At 34.3% G+C, this 27,423-nt stretch overlaps 1 protein-coding gene across 1 annotated transcript in view; it reads left to right on the forward strand.

Annotated features, from left to right (window-relative positions):
* The window catches only part of LOC144974650 (uncharacterized), an 80,388-nt gene extending 53,185 nt beyond the window's left edge, over positions 1-27,203 (forward strand). The window contains exon 2 of the mRNA XM_078917725.1: positions 24,214-27,203. Coding sequence (XP_078773851.1) covers positions 24,558-26,435 — 1,878 coding nt within the window. The 5' untranslated portion in view covers positions 24,214-24,557 and the 3' untranslated portion in view covers positions 26,436-27,203. The remainder of the gene's footprint in view (positions 1-24,213) is intronic.
* The last annotated feature ends 220 nt before the right edge of the window (positions 27,204-27,423 follow it).

The raw sequence follows: 27,423 nt of genomic DNA on the forward strand, positions 1-27,423 counted from the left end.
AATCATCCTGTTTTGTTGATAACGGGGAAACCCGAAACGTTCATTTGATCTGTTTTTGTAATTAAATTGAAGCTTACATTCAACTTCACGTTATTATTTATTTCTTCGAGCTTTGAGCAGCAACATTTACACAACGTGTGCTCAGGGATTTACGGTCCTCCGTGTTGCACTTTTGAAGGGGGTATGGTCCTCGACGGAGATCTTGCCGTATATTTCTGAGGATAATCACGTGGAACGCAGAAGGGTTTTCGGCACGGCATCGGTTTAACGATGAACCAAGACTCTAATAGATAGTATGCAGATGACGTCACTCAGGCCTTTGTTATTGTTTTTGCCATCCGCGTTTGTGAGTTGTTCTCACAAAACTGTATTAACCAGACTATAAAAGTTCATGGTTACACAGAGTTTGTGTGTTGGTCCGTTATACTTCCGGATGGCAATGTTGTGAACTCCTTGGCCAAGAGCATTCTATCTATACATACAGATTTAGCTCTTGTTATTATACCGATGGTCGGCGGATCAACTCTTTGAAATCTCGTTTTTTTCAATCGGCAGATCAAAACTCTGATGACCAGAGGTCTGATCCGCCCAAAATTAAATAAAACATGGTGCGCAGAGCTCGTAGAATATGCTTCGGAGTTTTGATCCACGTATCCTGAAAATCAGGACCTCAGAGGTTTGATCCACGCATCGTGAAAATTCAATACTTCAAAGGTTTGATCCACGCATCGTGAAAATTCAAGACTTCAAAGGTTTGATCCACGCATCGTGAAAATCAAGACTTCAGAGTTTTGATCCACATATCGTGGAAATCAAGACTTCAGAGGTTTGATCCACGTATCGTGAAAATCAAGACTTCAGAGGTTTGATCCACGTATCGTGAAAATCAAGATTTCAGAGGTTTGATCCACGTATCATGAAAATCAAGACTTCAGAGGTTTGATCCACGTATCGTGAAAATCAAGACTTCAGAGGTTTGATCCACGTATCGTGAAAATCAAGACTTCAGAGGTTTGATCCACGTATCGTGAAAATAAAGACTTCAGATGTTTGATCCACGTATCGTGAAAATCAAGACTTCAGAGGTTTAATCCACCTACCATCAATATACCATTTGCTTGATGATAATTTCCATATGTTTTGCCCCGTTCAAAAATACCTATCCATCTATATTATCTCAATGATATCGTTGAATCAACTTTATCATTTGTGACCTACGACATCCAAACCATATCAAGCCAGGGTTAACCAGATTCTTAAAAAAAAAGGATTTTTTTGTTTGTTACAATGACAACTTAATGAAAATAAAACTCCAATTTGTAATTTTTATATACAAGGGAAATTCGACTGGTGGATGTTATGAGTATTTTACCTAAACGCAAAGCATCAATTCAACATCCAATCATGTGTATAAGCGTAACGAGAAAATAAATGAAAAGAAAGAAAGAAAAAGACAAACAAAACAAAACCAAAGAAGCTAACCTTAAAAAATGCCTAATAAATTTCTTGTTGCCAGACATCTATTTGTTAGACGCCAATCTTTTTATTTAGATTTTTTTAAAAAGAAAGCCAATCTGGCAAAGCTAATATACTTCAATGTTGCAGCAATCAGTGCCGGTGACACCGCTGTTAACAACCCACCGTCACCCTCCCCACATCCACTTGTCATGTCACGTGTTTACACTTGGGTGTAAACAATGTAATTGTTTCCTGTTTCAAACTTCATTTATTTACACTTTAATTGAATTGTTTACTCTCTCTCTCTCTCTCTCTCTCTCTCTCTCTCTCTCTCTCTCTCTCTCTCTCTCTCTCTCTCTCTCTCTCTCTCTCTCTCTCTTTAGGACGAGAGACTCATGCGCACAACCAACATGACGTTCTCTCTCTAATAACTTTTCCGCCGGTGACGTCACAGACTATGGGTGACGTCCAATCTAGGGACGCTACTCTTCCGCTAATCTCATTCCCTATTAGCCACTCCCACGCCTCGTTCTGAAAAAAGTCCGCGAAATTAAAGGGGAGGCAAGAGAAAATCAGCTGATCGTTAAAATAGTAACAGAAAAGTGGAGGTGCTCGGCAATGAATGCAAGAAAGACATTTAAAACGCCGTAAAAATGTTTAAAAATCACTTAATGTTATAATTACCATCCATAACAACCTGTCAAATTCACATATGTAAGATGTCAAGCCAAAATTAATAATAAAATAATAAAGAACACGATTGACCGGTGGTCCGTTGACTACACATGCATACGAGTACCAGAAATATTTTGTAAACAATGTAACACAATATAATGTGTAAGTTTCAAAGCAAATGCAACCACAAATAACATCAAAGAACAATGTGGGACTACTGTTTTAATTTCATAAAACCAAACGTATATTTTCTGCCCCCGATATTGAACGTGTAGTTAGTATGTATCGTACAAACAACATTCGTCTAGACAGGTAGTCGGGATTCTAGCGCCAGTTTTATTTGGGCAACCATGATTGGGATTTCACTCAATGCACTTATTATTAATTATTATTATTATTATTATTATTATTATTATTATTATTATTATTATTATTATTATTATTATTATTATTATTATTATTATTATTATTATTATATAATAAATAATATTATTATTATTATTATTATTATTAATTGTTATTATTATTATTATATAATAATATAATAATAATAATAATAATAATAATAATAATAATAATAATAATAATAATAATAATAATAATAATAATAATAATAATAAGCAGTTGAAAGGATATAGTCTTTGGTGTATAAGTGCATATGTACAATATTTCTTATAATAAATGCTTCAAAACAAAACAAAACTAAAAAAAATAAATAAAGAATAAATGAATAAAAATATCTATTTGGCATTTACTTACATTAATAGTCTTGAAAATCACAATCACAATCCATGAAAATTAAATATCCCAAAATCCGAAGAAGACATGAATTTAATCCAAAATCCAACACAGGAATGTATTTTAATAGGAGACAGATATCCTATTAAAACCATAGCATTACTTGCAAACAACAATACCCCACTCTGCGTTTAACGGGCTTGTGGCCGTCACATTGTAAATTGTGGCCGCATTAGGGTAATCGGTGTCCTAAAGACTGACATACTGACATACAATCAATGAGAACTATAAAGAATCCATTCTAGAATTCAACTACAAACTGAAAAGCATGATAAATATCACTCTCTCAAATAATTTCCTTTGCTCAGGTTCACTCACACTCTCCTTTATTGCAAAACATTGATAAGTGAGATAAAGTTTGTATTTCAATTATAAACTTAATCACATAACCTAAAAGATGGAGAATAAAAACAGCTAATTATTAAAAAAAAATCACAGATCAAGTTATTTATTTGAACTCCGCATATTTAGCTTAATTACTCATTGACCATATATTTTTTTAAATGGCATTGTTTCATTTAAACAAGACCATGACGCTTATGCCTGGACTGGGTATTCACAAATTCTGCTTTTGTGTTCCACTTTTCGAATTGAATTAATCTCTATCTTATCCGTTTATTTGCAAATTTTCTGCACTTTATAAATAAGACCATAACGCTTATGTCTGGACCGGTTGTTCGCAAATTCTGCCTTTGTGTTCCACTGTTCGATTAGAATTAATCTCTATTTTTTTCCGTTTATTTGCAAAGTTTCTGCACTTTATAAATAAGACCATAGCGCTTATGTCTGGACCGGGCATTCGCAAATTCTGCTTTTGTGTTCCACTTTTCGAATCGAATTAATATCTAGTCTATCCGTTTATTTGCAAAGTTTCTGCATTTTATTAATAAGACCATAACGCTTATGTCTGGACCGGGCATTCGCAAATTCTGCTTTTGTGTTCCACTTTTCGAATCGAATTAATCTCTATTTTATCCGTTTATTTGCAAAGTTTCTGCACTTTATAAATAAGACCATAGCGCTTATGTCTGGACCTGGCATTCGCAAATTCTGCTTTTGTGTTCCACTTTTCGAATCGAATTAATCTCTATTTTATCCGTCTATTTGCAAAGATTCTGTACTTTATAAATAGGACTATGACGCTTATGTCTGGACTGGGTATTCGCAAATTTTCCTTTTGTGTTCCACTTTTCGAATCGAAATAACATCTAGTCTATCCGTTTATTTGCAAAGTTTCTGCATTTTATTAATAAGACCATAACGCTTATGTCTGGACCGGGCATTCGCAAATTCTGCTTTTGTGTTTCCACTTTTCGAATCGAATGAATCTCTATCTTATCCGTTTATTTGCAAAGTTTCTGCACTTTATAAATAAGACCATATCGCTTATGTCTGGACCGGGCATTCGCAAATTCTGCTTTTGTGTTCCACTTTTCGAATCGAATTAATCTCTATTTTATCCGTCTATTTGCAAAGATTCTGTACTTTATGAATAGGACTATGACGCTTATCTCTGGACTGGGTATTCGCAAATTTTCCTTTTGTGTTCCACTTTTCGAATCGAAATAACATCTAGTCTATCCGTTTATTTGCAAAGTTTCTGCACTTTATAAATAAGACCATAACGCTTATGTCTAGACCGGGCATTCGCAGATTCTGCTTTTGTGTTCCACTTTTCGAATCGAATGAATCTCTATCTTATCCGTTTATTTGCAAAGTTTCTGCACTTTATAAATAAGACCATAGCGCTTATGTCTGGACCGGGCATTCGCAAATTCTGCTTTTGTGTTCCACTTTTCGAATCGAATGAATCTCTATCTTATCCGTTTATTTGCAAAGTTTCTGCACTTTATAAATAAGACCATAACGCTTATGTCTGGACCGGGCATTCGCAAATTCTGCTTTTGTGTTCCACTGTTCGAATCGAATGAATCTCTATCTTATCCGTTTATTTGCAAAGTTTCTGCACTTTATAAATAAGACCATAACGCTTATGTCTGGACCGGGCATTCGCAAATTCTGCTTTTGTGTTCCACTTTTCGAATCGAATTAATCTCTATTTTATCCGTCTATTTGCAAAGATTCTGTACTTTATAAATAGGACTATGACGCTTATGTCTCGACTGGGTATTCGCAAATTTTCCTTTTGTGTTCCACTTTTCGAATCGAAATAACATCTAGTCTATCCGTTTATTTGCAAAGTTTCTGCACTTTATAAATAAGACCATAACGCTTATGTCTGGACCGGCATTCGCAGATTCTGCTTTTGTGTTCCACTTTTCGAATCGAATGAATCTCTATCTTATCCGTTTATTTGCAAAGTTTCTGCACTTTATAAATAAGACCATAACGCTTATGTCTGGACCGGGCATTCGCAAATTCTGCTTTTGTGTTCCACTTTTCGAATCGAATGAATCTCTATCTTATCCGTTTATTTGCAAAGTTTCTGCACTTTATAAATAAGACCATAACGCTTATGTCTGGACCGGGCATTCGCAAATTCTGCTTTTGTGTTCCACTTTTCGAATCGAATGAATCTCTATCTTGTCCGTTTATTTTCAAAGTTTCTAGATTTTATAAATAAGACCATAACACTTATGTCTGGACCGGGCATTCACAAATTCTGCTTTTGTGTTCCACTTTTCGAATCGAATTAATCTCTATTATATCCGTTTATTTGCAAAGATTCTGCACTTTATAAATAAGACCATGACGCTTATGTCTGGACCGGGTATTCGCAAATTCTCCTTTTGTGTTCCACTTTTCGAATCGAATTAATATCTTGTCTATCGGTTTATTTGCAAAGTTTCTGCATTTTATAAATAATAATAATTGTTCAAAGTTTTACCTTACACCCGATATTACAAGTACAAGTGAGCCAGGTGAAGAAGATTGTCAAACAGTGTGACAGATGAAATAGGAAGAGAGAGAGAGAGGGAGGGAGAGAGAGAGAGAGAGAGAGAGAGAGAGAGAGTGAGAGTGAGAGAGAGAGAGAGAGAGAGAGAGAGAGAGGGGGGCAAGAGAGAGAGAGAGAGAGAGAGAGGGTAAGAGAGAGAGAGAGAGAGATATTCGTTTTTTGTTCAAAATCTCTCTCTCTCTCTCTATCTCTCATTGCACAAGGTTGTGCTATTTACTACTATTTATCAAGAACAGCCAAGCTGGCAACCCGGTCTCTGTATAAACTAAGCAAGATGGCAACAGGGACCTCGCTCCTTATCCAATGCCGAAGCTTTAGTTTGAGTCAAACGGTTTTGTTAAAAAAAACCACCCAAAATAAGTTCGTGTCGTAAGTGATGGAAGTTGAAGTCGGCTTATTATAAAATCGTTTATGGTCTGTTTGGATTACCCTTTTTAAATAGAAAAAGTGAATATATCATAAACTTGAAGAATAGGCAAGCTAAATGAAATTTAAATTGACTGATTAAATGAGTACGCGAGGCTGAGTTGCGAACGACTGCTGGGTTCCGACATTCCGATCCCAGTGTCATTCATGTTCACCGTACCGTGTTACTGTCTACACACTACACTGCATTGTTAGTGACTGGTCATGTCTTTTTTGTTTGTATGTTTTACGCAAGCTTAATAAAAATTAAATTGACTGATTAAATGAATACGTGAGGCAGAATTGCGAACGACTCATGGGTTCCGACATTCCGATCCCAGTGTCAGTCATGTTCACCGGACTGTGTTACTGTCTACACACTACACGGCATTGTTAGTGACTGGTCATGCCTGTTTTGTTTGTATGTTTCTTTTAATATGGGTCAATTTACAAAGAATAATAATAGAAATGTTCAAAACAAAAACTAGATTCACTATTACGTGCCTGTAATGAAGTGCTTTCCACAAACCGTGAGCGAGAATGATGGTGGAGGTAATGGCAACCATGTGGGTTTGTTATTGTTTCCTACCTCCGTCAACCCGCGCATCCGGTTGCGCACCCACGCTGATTCTGACCAATAGATAGTTCGAGAGGTTGGAAATTAGGTAGGCAGTAGACACATGAGGGAAAAGAGAAGGAGCAGGTCCATTTGAGGGAAAATGGAACTTTTTCACCCCCCCCCCCCCCCCCCCTTCTTTTTATCGGGTCTAATAAAGAGTAAATGAATAGCCGGGTCTAAATTGAAATCAGATAAAGATTTCTTGCAATTTAAAAAAAGCCAACCCAGAGTGTGACAAACAATTTTTAATAGTTTATTTCAGTATGATTTAGGAATAAGAAAATATTATTTAAACGATCAAAATGTCTCCCTTTGTTTTTGCGACTGTGTGGTCTTGTGGAATGACACACGCCTTCGGATCGGAAGGTCCTGGGTTCGAGTCCCGCTCCGGGCGGCGCATAGTTTTGAAGGTAACAACAAGAGATGAAGTGAGTAGGAAAGTGCCAGAAGACAATAGAGAATAAAAAAAATTCGCGGCGGTGATGGCGTTTGAATCCGCGACCTTACTGGTACGACAACTCCGCCTGGCTGGGGAGAGCGTGACTCTACCGTATGAGCTATCCACGAACCCAAAAAATTCGTATCAAACTCAGGTCATTTATTACTAGAGCCCTCTCTCACCGACTACTGGAGATCGCCGGTCCAACACACAACCATTGCGAAGTTAGTGGCCAGCAATTAAGCTTAATAGCCAATATTCTCAAAACAAACATATAACATAGAAAAGATTGAGAAATTGGGTATGCTCCGGTATATGGGGTGAATTTATAATTCAGAAAAGTGAGTGGAGCAGGCACTTAATGTTGGTAACCACAAGAGATGAGTGAGTAGGAAAGTGCAGTTTTGAAGGTACCATCCTGAAGTCTTCTCTTGTATTTTCATATTTCATCGCTTACCCGTGGACACACGGCTCAAAACATGGACCACATCCTTCACGAGTGCGATCTTGGACCACATATCAGTGATATGGACCTGAGAGGCTGCACCCCTGAAGCCATCCAATGGATCCACCACTGGCGCGACACGATATGATGACCCAATGATTCTACTTCATAGTCCAACAACATCAAGTTGTCATTCAGAAGCATTAGACCCACGGTGTCGGAGTTTATCCCGGTTTCTATAGAGTGAATCGGACAGTAGCAATTGCTTGCTATCCTTTTGATGGGATGCTAGTCTATTGCAAAATACGTTCCGTCAGATTTGACAGACCCAGCAACCCAATCACTGCTGACTGGACGAAGGGGTTGGAAAAAAATATTGACTTCACTTAAAATAGATCTCGATCCCTTTATGTGTGAAGTGAAGACTCTACTAACTGAACTATTGGTTATTGCGACGCCTTTCACGAAACATAAACAGATCAAAACAATAAAAAAGATTCCAATGTTTTCACAAAGGTTTCGAACCGCACTTATTCAACCGTTAAGCAACAGTCCACTACCACCACCACCACCACCACAATATTATTATTTTCTCCTCTCCGCCTAATTTTAATTCTTACAGACCAAGACGAAGTTCACAATGTTTTCACAATGTATATGTTGCTGCTCGAAGCTCGAAGAAATAAATAATAATGTGAAATTGAATGTAAGCTTCAATTTAATTACAAAAACAGATCAAATGAGCGTTTCGGGTTTCCCCTTTATCAACAAAACAGGATGAATGAAACACCACTGATAAATTATGAGACGATGTGGTAATGGCGTAGTTTATTCATCTTAACTACGCCACTACCACATCATCTCATTTATCTGTGGGTGTTTCATTCATCCTGTTTTGTTGATAAAGGGGAAACCCGAAACGTTCATTTGATCTGTTTTTTTTTTTTTGTAATTAAATTGAAGCTTACATTCAATTTCACATTATTATTTATTAATGTTTTCACAGGGGTTTCAAACCGCACTTATTCAACTGTTAAGCACAGTCAACCACCATCGCCGCCACTGCCACAATCTTATCTTCTCCTCTCCGCCTAATTTTAATTCTTACAGACCAAGACGAAGGTCCCAATGTTTCCACAAGGGTTTCAAACCGCACTTATTCAATCGTTAAGCAACCGCCAACCACCACCGCCACAATATCATCTTCTCCTCTCCGCCTAATTTTAATTCTTCCAGACTAAGACGGAGACAGTGGGAGAGAAAACAAAATTCCTTAAGCACTCAAAGATGAATGTCTTTCATCTCCGTTAATCCTGCTTTGAGAAAGAAGAAAAAAAAAGAGATACAAGTATGAAAAGAAAAAAAAATTATAAGAAAGAAATAACAAGTTTTTCCTCTTTATATCACAAAAATGGAGATTAAAAGAAAAGGGAATCTCTCATTAATTTTTGTTATTACAACCCACAAATCATGACTATATATATATATATATATATATATATATATATATATATATATATATATATATATATACATATACATATATATATATATATATATATATATATATATATATATATATATATATATCTTCTTCTTCTTCTTCTTCTTCTTCTTTTTCTTCTTCTTCATCTTCTTCATCTTTTTCAGATACTCCTCTTTATTACTATCATCATCATCATCATCATCATCATCATCATCATCATCATCATCATCCTAATCATCATCATCATCATCATCATCATCATCATCATCATCATCATCATCAATATTATTATCAATATCATTATTTTAATCATTTTTATTACCCCGAAGCTGATGAGTTTTGTGTTATATTCTTGTGCCGATGATTAAAATAGGGGTAGAAATATCTACAACAAAACTTGGAATTAAAACTGAGAGAAATAATAACCCAGTCTGCAGGCCAATGAGGAAAAAACAACTACTTTTTATTGCATTTTGTTCATTATATTTTTATTTCATACATTAATACATTGTTGTTACTACAGAAGGAACGAAGTTGACGTCACTCAGCTCTTTGTTATTATTGTAGACAGTCATTTGGATGATTAGTTCTCACTAAATAATACCAATCAGACTATAAACGTTAAAGGTTACACACAGTTTTGTTCGTTGCTACATTTTATCAGGCTGGCGAATGTTGTAAGTATTTTACCTAAACGCGGAGGCATCAATTATTGTTGTAATTATTGTTTTCTCCTATCTAGAGGTAAATGATATTGTATCTCTTCGTGGTGCAATACCACGTATCTAGTTCTTTCGAAATCAGTTGTTCTTGTTTTGCTGTAGAGTAGATAGTGTTTTCTGAATTGGATTCAATAGTCTGGTGTCACGTCGCCCAGCAACGGCGAGCAGCCTGGTTCTAAACAAAGAAAATCGGTACTTTTTATTCATCATGCTGGCTAGAACTTTTCATATGTCGTTTGATCAGAATGTATAAAAGTCAAAACAAGATCATATTTATTATGTTTTTCTCCTCTTTTATGCTCGTCGGCGTCCGCCATTGTTACGATAATTTAGAGCCAGTGTTACTAAGTTACCATGCGTCATTGCGAGAGAAGTGACGTCAAGACTATTGGAGTATGCAGGGAGAAAATGTTTGAGGACGTTGAAGTGTTCCACAATTTTTCTGGTGGTTAATTGTATTTGAAGACATCAAGTTAAGATTCTTGAATCCTTACGTTTGAAATTTCGAACGATATCTCAATACGCTTCAACAGTCGTAACGTCACTTCCCTCGCAATGACGCATGGTAACTTAGTAACTGGCTCTAAACTATCGGAACAATGGCGGACGCCCTTAAGAAAATATTTCTCCCACGAGCATTAAAGCGTATCTAGAGGGGAAAAACATTATAAATCTGATCAGGTTTTGACTTTTACACATTCTGATAACAAGACATATGAAAAGTTCTAGCCAGCATGAAGAATAAAAAGTACAGATTTTCTTTGTTTAGAACCACGATGGCCGTAGTTGCTGGGCGACGTGACATCAGACTATTGGATCCAATTAAAGATTCTTGAATTCCTACTTTTGAAATTTCGAACGAAATCTCAATACCTCTGCGAGACGTTGCAGGATATCATTAAGTGTTAAAATCTGTTTTAATAAAACCAGAAAAAACGTTCTTTAAGCTGTTACGTTTTGTTTCTTTTACTAAGGATGAAAGGAACTCATCATTTTTTTTCCTGTTTTGCTATGGTAAATTCGGATATTCCCCAAAATCAAAGAGGTATTATAATAATTAAGCGAGTTTCACATTCAAGCGCTTTAAGATTTCGACGAAAGACGCTATAGAAACATGCGTATCATCATCTTCATCATCATCATCATCATCATCATCATCATCATCATCATCATCATCATCATCATCATCATCATCATCACCATCTATCATCATCATCATCACCATTATCATTATTATTAACATTATTATTATCATCATCATCATCATCTTCATCATCATCATCATTATTATTATTATTACTACTACTACTACTACTACTACTACTACTACTACTACTACTACTACTACTACTACTACTACTACTACTACTACTACTACTACTACTACTACTACTACTACTACTACTACTACTACTACTACTACTACTACTACTACTACTACTACTACTACTACTACTCTACTACTACTACTACTACTACTACTACTACTACTCTACTACTACTACTACTACTACTACTACTACTACTACTACTACCCTACTACTACTACTTCTACTACTACTACTACTACTACTACTACTACTACTACTACTACTACTACTATTAAAACTTTCTTGCCAAAACGCCATCATGATAAAATAGATCAAGATCATAAACCGTTGTTGTCAAAAGGTCTTGAACCTGATACTCTCGTGTGCAACCTCGGGTTTAAAATTTTATCGCACAATTGGAGTCTTATTAAGAAATCGATATAAACATGATGTAACTATTCTTTTGTAAAACAAAAAAAAAAAAAACAAAACAAAAAAAAAACAATTACATTTGAAAAGCGTTTAGTAATCCACTACGCAGGGCCTAGATATATAATTTGGGCGTCAAGGGAAAACAGACTAAACATACACAATGTCATGTCAAAATATGTAGGTATCTACAAAGATGATATATTGTTGTCTGACGTGAGGCTTAAAACCCTTTTCATCAATGAATGCCTTTCCTTTCATTCCTACGGAGACTTGTTTTTTTTTTCGTGTCTATCTTTTTCCAGATTCTCCCCCCCCCCCCCCTCTCTCTCTCTCTCTCTCTCTCTCTCTCTCTCTCTCTCTCTCTCTCTCTCTCTTTCTCTCTTTCTACACATACACACACACACACACACACACACACACACACCATATTTAGAATATTATATAGTCCTTCTTTCCACTTTTTCCTGTAGACCACGGCAACTTTTCCTGTTTTCTTTTTAACAATATTATTTCACTTGTTTTCTTTCTCTCAAACTATTAGATATGTTTCTAATCTGTCTAGCCTTGGCAAACAACAGGTTTCTTCATTTTCACAATAATTCTTTTTGTTTTTAAACAATGACAAACTTATGCCAGATATAGATAGATTAAAATACTTTGATATAGAGTGCTTGTCATTGATACTTGTTAGGATCTGAACTTTTTCATTCTAGATATGTATCCGTCTCTCTCTCTCACTCTCTCTCTCACTCTCTCTCTCTCTCTCACACATTCTTTTCCTCCCTCTCTCTCTATATCTATCCATCTATCCCTATACTCCTTCGCCTCTTTTTCTATCCTCCTTAAACAAAAAAAAAAAGACACCAAAACCAAAAAACATATTCAAGACATGCCTTAATAACTGGATGATTTAACTAAAAATAATATAAAAACTGTGAAATTTAATTTCAGAGTCAATGTGTCATGTTAGGCAATGTTCAATCAAATATACCACTCTCGCTAGAAAGGCTGTATACACAAAATGGTCGTTTTCAGCGTCCTTAATCAAATCTAATCCCGCTTTTAAAAAAAAAAAACAAAAAAAAAAAACAAAAACAAAAACAAAAAACAAAAACTGAGATTTATTATAGCTCAACATCCGTTAAACCCACTCAAAGTGCTATACAGGGGATCAGTAACATGTAAGAATTTTTTTTTTTTAATTGAGCTTTTATATAGCGCAATATCCACTAAATGTGCTCAAATCGCTTTACAAGAGAGGTCACTGACAAACAGCAACAGATAACATTTAGGACGGGACATGACGCCTGTTAGGCGATGTTACAATTTTTTCGGACAGGTACTCATTTTACACCTGAGTACGGTGAGAGAATGTGAGTAAAGAGCCTTCTCCAAGGACTCAACTATGCGCCGAGCGAGGCTCGAACCCAGGACCTTCCGATCCGAAAGCGAGTGTCATACCACAAGACTACATAGCCGCACGTAACATGTTGGACGAGACATGACATGGCGCTTGCTGGGCGAAATTACAAAATTCTCCGACAAAAACAAATCTGTTAACGGCCAGGAATTCATTTTACACCTGAGTGCAGTGAAAGAATGTGAGTAAAGAACCAACCTTTTTTCTGAGGACTCAACCCTGTGCCGCTCGGATCGGGACTCGAACTCAGGACTTCCGATCCGAAGGCAAGTGCCATACCAAAAGATCTCATACCGCAAACAATAGCTTGACTTTGTAACAAGAACGAGCTTTTGAAAAAATTGAGCTTTTATATAGCGCAATATTCACTAAATGTGATCAAATCGCTTTACAAGAGGTCCCTGGCCAACATCAACAGTTAACATTTAGGACGGGACATGAGGCCTGTTAGGCGATGTTACAATTTTTTTCGGACATAGACAACCCTGAATACGGCCAGGTACTAATTTTAAACCTGAGTACGGTGAGAGAATGTGAGTAAAGAGCCTTCTCCAAGGACTCAACTATGCACCCAGCGAGGCTCGAACCCAGGACCTTCCTGTCCGAAGTGTCATACCAAAGGATCTCACAGGCGCAAACAATAATAGGTTTACTTTGTAACAAGAATAGACGCTATATATATATATATATATATATATATATATATATATATATATATATATATATATATAGTAAGAGATAATTGCATGTCGGTTCTGTAATGATAATATGTCGGATGAACCTGAATCTGAACAGTGAATTAAAACTAAAAACGACAACAATCATAGAACACTATTGGAACTTTGTAGTTTTTATTAAATTGCATTCATTCTTCTCACATGGTAAATTAATCCTTTTTAAATTCCAAAATTTAGACCAGAAAGGCAGGTTTCAATTTAATTCAACACAGCATGATACCGAATTGTAACGGCGGGTCGCATTTCGAACTGGCACCGGACAGCATAATAATAATAATAATAATAATAATAATAATAATAATAATAATAATAATAATAATAATAATAATAATAATAATAATAATAATAAAAATAATAAATAATAATAATAATAATAATAAAAATAATAATAATAATAATAATAATAATAATAATAATAATAATAATAATAATAATAATAAAATAATAATAATAATAAATAATAATAAACAATAATAATAATAACAATAATAATAAAAATAATAATAATAATAATAATAATAATAATAATAATAATAAAATAATAATAATAATAATAATAAATAATAATAATAACAATTATAGGCTATGGGAGAGAGAAGGTGTCGTAAGATAAAATGAAAATCGTTTACAATAATGATGAGGGAATAAAGAAAGCATTGTGAGGATTAAAAGGAAAACGTGATTACTTGACTAGCGAAATAATATACACAAAACGTGCTTAAGGCGCTTTCCAATTATATTTAATTATTTATAATAAATGATCTTCATTAAACTCTATTTTTGCGAGTTGAACTTTGCGTGCAATAGATCGTAACACACACACACACACACACACACACACACGCAGGCACGCACAGTCATACACACACAAACACCCACACATACCCACACACACACACATACCCATACACACACACACGCAGGCACGTACAGTCATACACACACAAACACCCACACACACCCACACATACACATACCCATACACACACACACACACGCAGGCACGCACAGTCATACACATACAAACACCCACACACACCCACACATACACATACCCATACACACACACACACACACACACACACACACACACACACAAAGAAATCATTGAAAACGATAGAACTGGTCTAAATAAATGCTTATATTTATATACCTTATAACACTAATATTAACACTATACTGCCGTTGTTTTTTAAAACACACAGTAGACATTCAATGTTAACCAAATAGCACATACTGTGTTCTTTAATAACACGGCAGAATAGGTGCACATATATGCAGTTCTGATAACCGAAAAAAATCATTTGTATGTCTGTGAATTGCTTGAATACAACCCCCCCCCCCCCCCCCTTGCCTATGCCCCATCATTCCAGTCAATTGGCTGGGTGATTCATTAAATCATGTAGGACGGGACATCAGACCTACAATTAGGTACACGTCGCCTTTATCTAATTTGTTTACATCCTTTGTTGTTGTTTACTTCTGCTTGTTATATATATATTTTTTAAAAATATTTTGAATGTCTGTGAATTGCTTGAATACACATCCCCCTGCCTATGCCCCATCCTTTCAGTCAATTGGCTTGGTGATTCATTAAGTCTCCGGGTCATTGCGTGATATTAAACCGGCTGTCTCTCGGAACCTTTGACAGGAAGCCCGAAGTGGACGGGGATAAAAGGGTTGTCTCCCTTGGACGTCATCTAGAGGTCGCTCCAAATTCTAGTATTTCATTAGAAATCAAGGGTAAATACATAGAGGAAGAAGAATGGCCAAGGATCTTTATCCATCTGTCTCATAGGTGCTCTCTCTCTCTCTCTCTCTCTCTCTCTCTCTCTCTCTCTCTCTCTCTCTCTCTCTCTCTATCTATCTATCTATCTATTTATATATCTATCTATCTATCTCTCTCCCTATGTCTCTCTCGATCCCTCTCCCTCTCCCCCCCCCTGCCCCTCTCTCTCTCTCTCTCTCCCCCTCTGTCTCTTTCTCTCTCTATCTCTCCTCCGATATCTTTCTCTCTATCTTTCGTTCTCTCTCTCTCTACTCTCTCTCTCTCTCCCTCTATGTCTCTCTCTCCCCCTCCCTCTCCACTATCTCTCCCCTCTCGCTCTCTCTCTCTCTGTCTCTATCTTTCTCTCTCTCTTTCTCTCTCTCTTTCCTCTCTCTCTCTCTCTCTCTCTCTCTCTCTCTCTCTGTGTGTGTGTGTGTGTATGTATGTGTGCCACACGCATGCTAGATCATTCCGCCCACCCCCTCACAGCCCCGTATCCATCATTAATGATGCTAACCTCTCTCACACACTCATTGTGCCACACGAACCATGCATTGTCATTCATTTTGTTGTTATTATTTGCCAAAGGTGAAGTAAATTTCCCACGCTTGAGAAGAATCTTATTGAGATTTGTTCAATTCTATCTAATCAATTTGGGTCGCTAAATCATGAGAAGCCGTTAATTGTGTCTCTCCATCCTGCATCCGCTTAGCTTTAAACCCCTTACACCCCCCCCCCCCCCCCCGACTCCTCATTGTTTCTTGATTCTATTCGATTAGGTAAAATACTCACAAACCCATCCGCCTAGATATAAACCCTCCACTCCTTAACAATAATGATAATAATTGTGACGATGATGATGTTAAAAATAATAATATTAATAATAATAATAATAATGATAATAATAATAATAATAATAATAATAATAATAATAATAATAATAATAATAATAATAATAATAATAATAATAATAGTAATAATAATAATAATAATAATAAGAAGAAGAAAGAAGAAGAAGAAGAAGAAGAAGAAGAAGAAGAAGAAGAAGAAGAAGAAGAAGAAGAAGAAGAAGAAGAAGAAGAACAACAACAACAACAACAACAACAACAACAACAACAGCCACAACAACAAGAACAAGAACAAGAACAAGAACAAGAACAAGAAGAAGAAGAAGAAGAAGAAGAAGAAGAAGAAGAAGAAGAAGAAGAAGAAGAAGAAGAAGAAGAAGAAGAAGAAGAAGAAGAAGAAGAAGAAGGAGAAGAAGAAGAAGAAGAAGAAGAAGAAGAAGAAAAGGAGAGGAGGAGGAGGAGGAGGAGGAGGAGGAGGAGGAGGAGGAGGAGGAGGAGGAGGACATCATCTTCATGCTAATTTTGCTTAGTAACATAACGTCATCATCATCAATATTAGCATCATGTCTCATAATTTCTTTTATTAAAAGATACCAGAATTCACAAAGTGGCAATTATAACAACTTGAGAGCAAGAATATCCTTCTATGATAAAAGATCTATTATTTCATTTGGCCGCAATATTTTTACTCATATTCCCTTTATTGATCTATCAAAAAGATACCAAAATTCTCAGGACTTCTTAAATCCTAGACTTCGAAAAAAGTCTATATTTTAACATTGTCTGACATGTTAAGACTCATTTTGATCCATCGATAAATATAATAAAGTTCTCCTGCCAAAATATGAAAACGTGTTTCGTCACTGAAAGGCAGGCGATGCTTATTGATTTTGTCGCAACAAAAACGATGTTGAATTGTGTAGCCTGCTATTATTTATAGCTTAGATTCATTTGTAGGGTAGTTAGTTTCACTTAAAGCAGAGGAATCATATCTCTGAGATTGGATTTTTTCTATTCTGTATTTGGCAGATATTTTCAATGCGAGTTATTGTGATTCTGACAAGACGTGGACTGAAATTATTCTGTCGCAATCTAAAATAAACAACACACGTTTGTAAATTAATTTTTGTTTCTAGAAAACGTGTTATCTAATTCAGATAGGGTATCGATCGATTAAAATGACCCTCATCTTGTCGAAAATTCTCAAACCTGGGACTTCATCAAAGATTTGAGAGTTTTTGAGTTGGCAATTTACTCGATTCTTGAAGGACGAGTTTTCTGGCTAAAACTTTAAAAATGTGTTTTGTTTTTTTTTTTTTGTTTTTTTTTTTCATAGTTTGGCTGTATTTCTTATTCGGATGTTTTGTCTTGTTGCGTTTACCTTCGGGTACTTTTAGTCATCAAGGCCTGATATTGATGCTTGGTTTGATTCTCACATTTACAGGATCGGAGAGTATGTAGTCTTTGGTTTTACACTCGAAGTACACTGGGATGAAGAATTATTAATGCTTTTGATATATGAAATTATTACTGTTCAGATCTTCGTAGATAATAATTTGTCATAAAATAGTTTAGTCTACTTCCATTTGAAATTGAAAAACATGAAACGTACGCATTTTCTTTGTTGGTAACAATAATTATTTTTACGAAAAAATCAGGTTAAAAAAAACCCCTGCAATTTCTTCGACTATCTTTTACCATTATTTATCGTATCTTATCAAATAAAAGTGATTGAGAATTATTTTAATTGATTAAATTTGCATTTTAATCTAAACATTAAAATAAGAATTCCATCTAAATCTAACATTTATTAATAATCGGCATATTTAAATGCACATATGAATAATAAATAAATCTCCCAAGATAGCTTTGACCGATAGGTTGTATACATATTATTTATATATGCATGTATATCACCTGGTCAGAATGTAGAAATAGAACTGCCATATAAAAAGAAAAAACCCCCGGAAAAACAGAATTTTTAAACAGAAAATAGAAGTAATTCTTAAATAGGAAGCTTAGAAATCGAAGAAAAAAAACTGTTTTAAATGATTCAAATTCAATGGTCAACGTTATTATTATTATTATTATTATTATTATTATTATTATTATTATTATTATTATTATTATTATTATTATTATATTATATTATTATTATTATTATTATTATTATTATTATATATTATTATTATTATTATTTTATTATTATTATTATTATTATTATTATATATTATTATTATTATTATATTATTATTATTATTATTATTATTATTATATTATTATTATTATTATTATTATTATTATTATCATTATTATTATCATTATTATTATTATTATTATTATTATTATTATTATTATTATTATTATTATTATTATATTATTATTATATTATTATTATTATATTATTATTATATTATTATTATTATTATTATTATTATTATATTATTATTATTATTATTATTATATTATTATTATTATTATTATATATTATATTATTATTATTATTATTATTTATCATTATTTTATTATTATTATTATTATTATTATTATTATTATTATTATTATTATATTATTATTATTATTATTATCATATTATTATTATTATTATTATTATTATCATATTATTATTATTATTATTATTATTATTATTATATTATTATTATTATTATTATTATTATTATTATTATATTATCATTATTATTATTATTATTATTATTATTATTATTATTATTATTATTATTATTATTATTATTATTATTATTATTATTATTATTTCGCCGGGTCACAGTGCAATACCCTAACCACTCGACCACTACCACATATCTCATTCTTCTGTAGTGTTTCATTCATCCTGTTTTGTTGATGAAAGGGAAACCCCAAACGTCAATTTTCTCTGTTTTCGTATATTAAATTGAAGCTTACATTCAATTTCACATTGTTATTCTTTTTTTTTATTATTTAGGAATAATAGTGAAATTGAAATGTTTAAAACTCAAATTTAACATTTTGGAAGTATTCAGAATAAATGTATAAACTATAACTATTATATTATTGGGAAATCCCGATGTGCACATGATATGTTATGCAGGTCTGACATCCGGAGCCAATTATGGGCCTAGCTACATAACATTGTTGTAATGGACAATATTATGTGTCGTCATTTTCAAGATTCCCATTGCAACAATTGGCCCAAAATGAATTGGGTTATCAGATCTGAACAAATAGTGCACGTCGGGAATTCCCAGTCTCGATCTCCAACAAGTAAGTGGTCCTTCATTCAGAGTCATAGGCCCATGAAGCCGGACCTTATCACGGTTTATCTGCCTTCTGTCTGGAATTTAAATGAATGATGTATTAATATTTTTGTTGGGATTTTTTTTATTACCTGAAGAAGGGTTTTGAGTCCAAGACGTTCTGTGCATGGTATTTCGCTATTTTTCGTAGCTGTTATTTTTTTTTCATTACTTTTTTTTTACAATTTCAAAACAAAACAGATAAGTCTTTGGTCGTGAATTAAAACCGCAGGTGTTAATCTACCAGTTTCGAATATTGAAAACAAAAATTTTAACACGGCTAACACTAACATCCTCAATGCCATATTTTGCTGAGGTTTAAAAATAGTCGAAAAATACATTGACTTAACATGATTAGAAATATAACATTTTGTTGTTGTTTTTTTTTTGTTTTGTTTTGTGTTTTTTTTTTTTTGTGTGTTTTGTTTAGTTTTGTTTTGTTTTTGTTTTGTTTTTTTGTTTTGTTTTTTTTTTTTTAATTTTTTCAATTTAGGAAACTGCAGTCATTATGCAAAGACTATAGATAGTATGCACTTGGCTCAGAAGCTCATTACATTGCCATCCGGAAATATAATGGACACACAAAACTGTGTGTATCCATGAACGTCTATAGTCGGGTTAATACAGTTCAGTGAGCATTACTCATAAACACGGATGGCAAAAAACAATAACAAAGACCTGAGTGACGTCATCTTCGAACTATTTCGGATTTGCCGCGCTATTAAAGATTTCAGCATATTTTCAACATGATTCAATTTCCTCAATAAAACCTGTAATGTTGACCCGTCTCATATTTTTTAAAAACTATAAATTCGATTTTGAGCATCTAAACCCAAGCGACATAATACAATTCCAAGGTCACACGATTTTATTAAGCTCAAGGCAAGATCTGTAATAAAAATTTCAAATTCCTCTTGAAGTATAGAATACATTAATAGGGAATGAGATTAGACGAATGCGCACAACCAACATGACGTTCTCTCTCTCTAATAACTTTTCCGCCGGTGACGTCACAGACTATGCTACTCTTCCGCTAATCTCATTCCCTATAGGATACATTAATATTTAATTTTATAAGATGACCGAAAATCTGTCACGAAGTTTTTAACTCACTCAACCCTAGCACTCTAACACTTTAACTCCTTACTGTCCACTCTCCCGAGATAGTATTGATACATTTCAAAATTGAAAAATAATCCTCAATTGTGACTCACCGTCTCTAAACGGTATTATGTCGGGATGACTTGGGTGCAAAAAAAATTGAATTTATTCACAAAAACATGAAACTTAAAAAAAGAATAAAATAAATTCCCTTTATTCATCCCTAAGGGGACATTTTTCTTTAGGATCTATTCCAAGGGAAGACTGGAATAACCCAGGCGTCACCCGCAGTGCAGCGCCGCAAAGTGAGCTAAGGCTAGGTGACTTGCTCAAGGCCACACAACGCGGCGGGTAGTCAAACTCGGTACCTTGCGGGTACGAAGCAATGACCATACCGCTGAGCCACGCTGTCCCATGACAGGGTTTGTTTCGATTTGTTATGTTACAGAATGAAGACAATTTCTCACAATAAAAAAGCTCAAAAATTGGTATTTACTATCAATCTAATTCTAAAGTCACTTTTCGGGGTCCAATTCATTCCGACATAATACCGTTTCGAGACGAAGGGTCACAATTGGTATCTACATAATTTTATTCAACTAGCTACCACTGCCAAGGAAATATTTTAAAATGGTAGCTTTAAGTGGTATATAATTAATCTGAGAAAAATATAAATGTCGATATGGTAAGTTAAACACAGCGAAATATGGAGATAGTCGGTGTTAGGGTTGAGTGAGTTAATCTGAGACTTCATAGAATTCTTGTGTTTAAAATTTCTGACAAGTTGGATTTCTTTTTCCATTTTATCAACTTTAACGAATTCTTTTCTTGGGGCTTTTATATAGCGCAAATTTCAACTAAACGTGTTCAAAGTGTTTTACATGGGGTCCCTGACCAACAGCTGCACGTAACATGTAGAACGAGACACGACGCCTGTTAGTGTTAGGCGACATTACAATTTTTTTCCGACAAAGACAACGCTGTTAACTACCAGGTACTCAGTTTACACCTGAGTACGGTGAGAGAATGTGAGTAAAGAGCCCTTTCCAAGGACTCGACTATGTGCCGAGCGAGGCTCGAATCCAGGACCTTCCGATCCACAAGACCACATACCGCACGGTCATAATGGTATTTTTTTAAAAGCATTTTGTCATTGAACGGCATTAAAAAAAATACCTAAACTTCAAAATTAGTTTCTGAATTTTGTATATTATGTTTTCATAAAATGAATCAAAACATGTTTAATAACTTTCGCGACATTTTGAATCTTCAAATCATATCAGTCCCTCCGCTACGTTATCGACAACAGAGGACTTGTCATTCAAAATCTAAAATTATGGTAAAAATGGTATCCATATTTGGTACCAGGCGTTACGACGCTTTGCTCTCGTCTTAACGGGAGTTTAATTTTAACTCCAAATTACACTACGACAATTGGTGGCAAGGATGTCTTCTGTTAGCACAATGTATTTTACACATGTTTTAATTAGCGTGATACATCTATCTTCGTCTAAAATTAACTTTTATCAATATTGTTTCCTAGTCTATTCATAATTTTCATTGATTTCCTTGCATTTCATAATCTATGTTTACTCCGTCACGTGGTAGAAGTTAGATTCTCGTCACATTGTTTTCGACGATTTCATTTCCAAACCAGGTATAAAAACGAATCGAGGGATGGAGCATTCTTCAGAGATTATTTATGTATTCGTCCGATGCCATTACAATATTATCGTGACAGTAGTTTTCTGATAGAACATTTCATCGACGTCAAAGTTTTATTGCTGGGATTGTATTTAGAATTATTATTCTGGGCAACGGATTGTGGAAATATTCAAGGATAAGCAAAGCCGATTATTATATAGATCTACATATGAATTAAACAAATTGATTAGAAACTAGTGAAACTGGATTTTTAGTCATACGGACGGGTAAGGCAAATGGCTTTCCCACAACAAGTTGTGGTTCGATCCTGATCTACGAAGACTGATTTTAAAAAAGTGATATTTCTCTCTCTCTCTCTCTCTCTCTCTCTCTCTCTCTCTCTCTCTCTCTCTCTCTCTCTCTCTCTATCTATCTATCTATCTATCTATCTATCTCTCTCTCTCTTTCTCACACACTAAACATGACACAACCACACATATATATATATATATATATTTATATAATAAAATTTATACAACACACTCAAATAGATACATTAATAATAATAAGATAAATATATATATATATATAATTTTTTGTCCTCTTTGTTTTGATCCACTATTAACTGAGTACTGATTTGATAGCTGGGACTATTTTAAGACCTTGTGGTTGATGTCTTGTCATCTTGATGTGTCTTAAATAGCTGTTATAATTTGATATTCTATCTTGTTACTGTTTTGTACCATTTTTGTTGTTGTTGTTATTTTCTGTTAATGAATTGTTATATTGATGACGTGCAGGATATTGTTGTTGACATACTGTAACCGATGTGATAATATAGTTTTGGTTATTTGTAACCTTGTCGACCTGTTATTATCATTTTGTTTTTGTTTTTTGGGTTGTTTTTTTATTTTTTGGGTTTTTTTTGTGAGTTCTTTTTTTGTTTGGTTGTTTTGTATTTTCTTTTTCTTTATTGTTGTTTTGTGAGGTTTTTCTTTTCGGTTTTTTTGGGGAGGATGTCGGATATTTCATCGTGTTTTATAAGTTTATATTGCCAGTGAGCTGTATTGTAATGGATACGGATTGTATTGTTGAAATTTGGGCTTTATGCTACAGGGCTATTTTATTATTTCCTTTGATTTCCATTTAATTCATCTAAACACACACACACACACACACACACACACACACACATATATATATATATATATATATATATGTCTGTATGTGTGTGTGTGTGTATATGTGCATATAAATAATCAGGACCATTTGGAAACAACCACTGGTGAAAGTCAAAACTCTAGACTAGATGTTTGTAAGACAGTGCCAGACAAAGTAGAGATTGAAAATAAAAGAATTTGATCATTGCAAGAGTGTAATGCCAAGATATACCAATTTTATAAGGCTTTATTTTTAGATTTCACTTTTGCTTTGTCACAGTGTTTTACAAAACTTTTCATATTGACCTGTCATACTGTGTGTTTCTGAAACTTCCTAGACTACTTTGGTTAACAATTTGCCTGCATAGATAAATTAGAGCAACTGCCCGTCTTATCTACTCATAATCTAATTTTGAATATTCCTTACCTTTTACAAACACAATTATTATCTAATATTTTATTTTTACAACATTTTTTAAAAGATTTATATTAATCCTTCACCACCACTAATATCATCTCATATTTTCTTTTCACAGGTTCAACTACAACCTCTCAGACAAATTTCAATCAGTAACGCCCAAGATTAACCTCGTAGAAGACACTTAATTAGAAAAGTTCAACAATTTATCAAAAACAACGATTTTCGGAAACATTTCTTGCCCAGTGTCAGCAACAATCATTCTACTACCAAAGGCAAAATAATTCAACCGTTGTAATCGATATCATAACAAAGAAGTCATGAATCTCATCGTATAGAAGTCAAATCTCGGCTCTAATTGGTCGAAATAAATTGGTATATAGCCTTGGTTGATGACAGTAAGTTTCAAATAAGTTTACCACCGACTAATTCTACTTTGAGAATACCTCATCTGATCTCACGATGAACTCCATACTGCTGACGACATCATGCATCATCCTTATCGCAAACATCTTACCCATAGGAAATCGTCTTTCACACGCCGCCTCTTCTACTGCCGACATCATCAACGCAAACAATGCAAAATTTATAAACCCTCAACAACTAAATCAACCGTCTGTTCATCATCAGACACAAAGTCGAATTTCGGAGATGAAGGAATCGCAAATGTCTCGCAGCGACAAGCAGCAAAATCCAGCAGATGATGAACACTCAGAATCTCAATCCCAAACAACACCATCGTTTCCGTCTACAAGAAGCAAGAGGGAGTTGGGTAATGACTTTTTCGAAGTCGATGAAGACCACCAAGTTTTTGGTGGAAGGGGAGATTCTAATGGCATCCATAACAGAGAGCATCCCTTTTCTAGGATACATTCCGTTTATGGAGGTAAAGACATTGGAGATCCTCGGGACTTGAATAGTCTGTACATTCTTTCTAATGGTGTTCCAAGGGACAATTTTGGTGTCGGAGAAGGTTATGATTCTGTGGACGAAGTTCCTCTAAGTAATAGGGATTCTTTATCTGGTGAAAAATTACGCGAGACCGCTTTAGAATCATTTATAAGATTGTTGCCTGGAGAGATAATGAGAAGAGAGTTCGGGAAGCAAGCGCGGTCTTTAAAACAATCGTCAGATAAAAGGGCAAGAGAATTTTTTGGTAAGCGGGCGCCAGAATTATTAGAAAAAAGGGCAAGGGAGTTTTTTGGGAAAAGATCAGAGGAGCCAATTGATAAAAGGGCACGTGAGTTCTTTGGCAAAAGGGCGAGGGAATTTTTCGGGAAAAGGGGCAGTGATGATTTTGAGAAAAGGCGGCGAGAATTCATTGGTAAGAGGAGGCGAGAATTTATTGGGAAAAGAAGCGACGAAGACCGCTTGGATGAAATAAGAGACAATTTGTTAAAGAATGTAATTTTACCTGACATAGTTCAAAGTCATTATAAGGAAAATGGAGCGGAGGATATAATGAATGATAAAGCTGTAGAGGGGATCACAAAAAGAGCAAGGGAATTCTTTGGAAAACGGGCAAGAGAATCTCTTCGAGAAAAAGCAATTGGTTTAGACAAAAAGGCACGTGAGTTTTTTGGTAAGAGATCAACAGATGAAATGGATTCCAAAATTTCGAGTGAATTTATCAATAAGAGAGCACGAGAATTTTTTGGAAAACGGGCCCAAGGTCTTGTTGATAAAAGAGCAAGGGAATTTTTTGGTAAAAGGTCTAGGAATGAAATGGAAGCTAAAAGAGCAAGAGAATTTTTTGGTAAGCGAGCGAGGGAATTTTTTGGTAAAAGATCGAGGGAGTTTTTTGGTAAAAGATCGAGGGAGTTTTTTGGTAAAAGATCGAGGGAGTTTTTTGGTAAGAGGGCAAGAGAGTTCTTTGGTAAGAGAGCAAGGGAATTTTTTGGAAAGCGTTCAAATATAAATACTGATAACAAATTAGGGGAATATTTTGCAAAAAGGTATAACCAATATACATTTGATGACGGCTTCCCCACGAATGTTGGGGATTTGAAAATCACACCAATTCCTGCATCACACGACGACGATCCTTTTTCATTCCTTGCAGCGGACGTTTCAAATAGCGATGAATTAGGTATTTTGTACCCCTCTTTAGACAATTCACAACAAAGTGACATTGGTAAACAAATATATCCTGGAGAGGATAGTGACGATGTTGTATCAGAAGCCTCTAAAAGAGCACGTGAATTTTTCGGCAAACGATCAGAAGCCGGCGACGTTGGAAAACGAAAACGGGAGTTTTTCGGCAAAAGATCCGATGACAAGGAAGTTTTGGACAATTTTGTGAGTAATGGACGGCTAGACCAGGAATTGGGAATCAAATAAATGCGAATATTTGAAAAATGGGAGTAATGTATTTAGTTGTTGAAGTATGATTTATATGGTGGCGATGTTTTGATGTGTGAATGTGGATTTTAAGACTGTGTCCGAATCTCTGTTGATTAATTTATATTTTCAAATTTCATCAAAATTATTTCAAGTAAAACTATATTTTAATCATTATATTTTATAGAGATTGTATGCTATTAATTATGTCACGTATTTATTTATTATTAATATATTTTAGGTCTAATTTATAAACCCATTGCTGCAGGCCGTTCTCCAATCCAAGCCATTCCTTTGCACTGTTTACTCTTAAGCAAATAAAACCTATCGGAAAAAGGGTCTTAGCACTCCTGTTACGAATGAGTGTCATAGCATATCCATAATCACATAGTGTTTTCCCAATAGAGTCTGACAGAGTGAACTAGTCTAGTTTTTATGCAAGAGATGGAAAGGTGTATTATGTAATTATATCTATTTTTTGTTGTTTCCATTCTTTGATTCTTATGAAACTGATATCGGAAAAAAGGGAAGAAGCGTGTTTGGCATTAATCTAGGAAGAGATATACAACGTCGGTGTATTCTTTAAAGATCAGATTGTTAGATACAGATTCTATATTTAACGACAACTTTTGTACTTTTGGCGATCATGTAAAGCCTGAGATGTTAATACTTTTTTCAAGAGCTGAAAAAGTCTGTATGTAAAAATACCAGACAAAGCAAGAAGGAAGTACAACCACAAAATCCCAATTTATCATTAAGCCGTTTTAAAGGAAATTAATATATATATATATATATAATATATATATATATATATATATATATATATATATATATATATATAATTAGTAAAAGTTTTCCAGCCATTTAAAAGATGTTATGTCAGTGTTGGGTATATTAGTTGTGTGAATGTGATCTAAAGAGTTACAAAACAAAACTATCCTTCGTGGATCAAACTTTATATCCATTAATTTATTTTTGATTGTTTAAT

This window comes from Berghia stephanieae, chromosome 6, assembly GCF_034508935.2.
Source record: "Berghia stephanieae isolate SIO BIC M18660-M18661 chromosome 6, UCSD_Bste_1.3, whole genome shotgun sequence".
Lineage (NCBI taxonomy): Eukaryota > Metazoa > Mollusca > Gastropoda > Nudibranchia > Aeolidiidae > Berghia > Berghia stephanieae.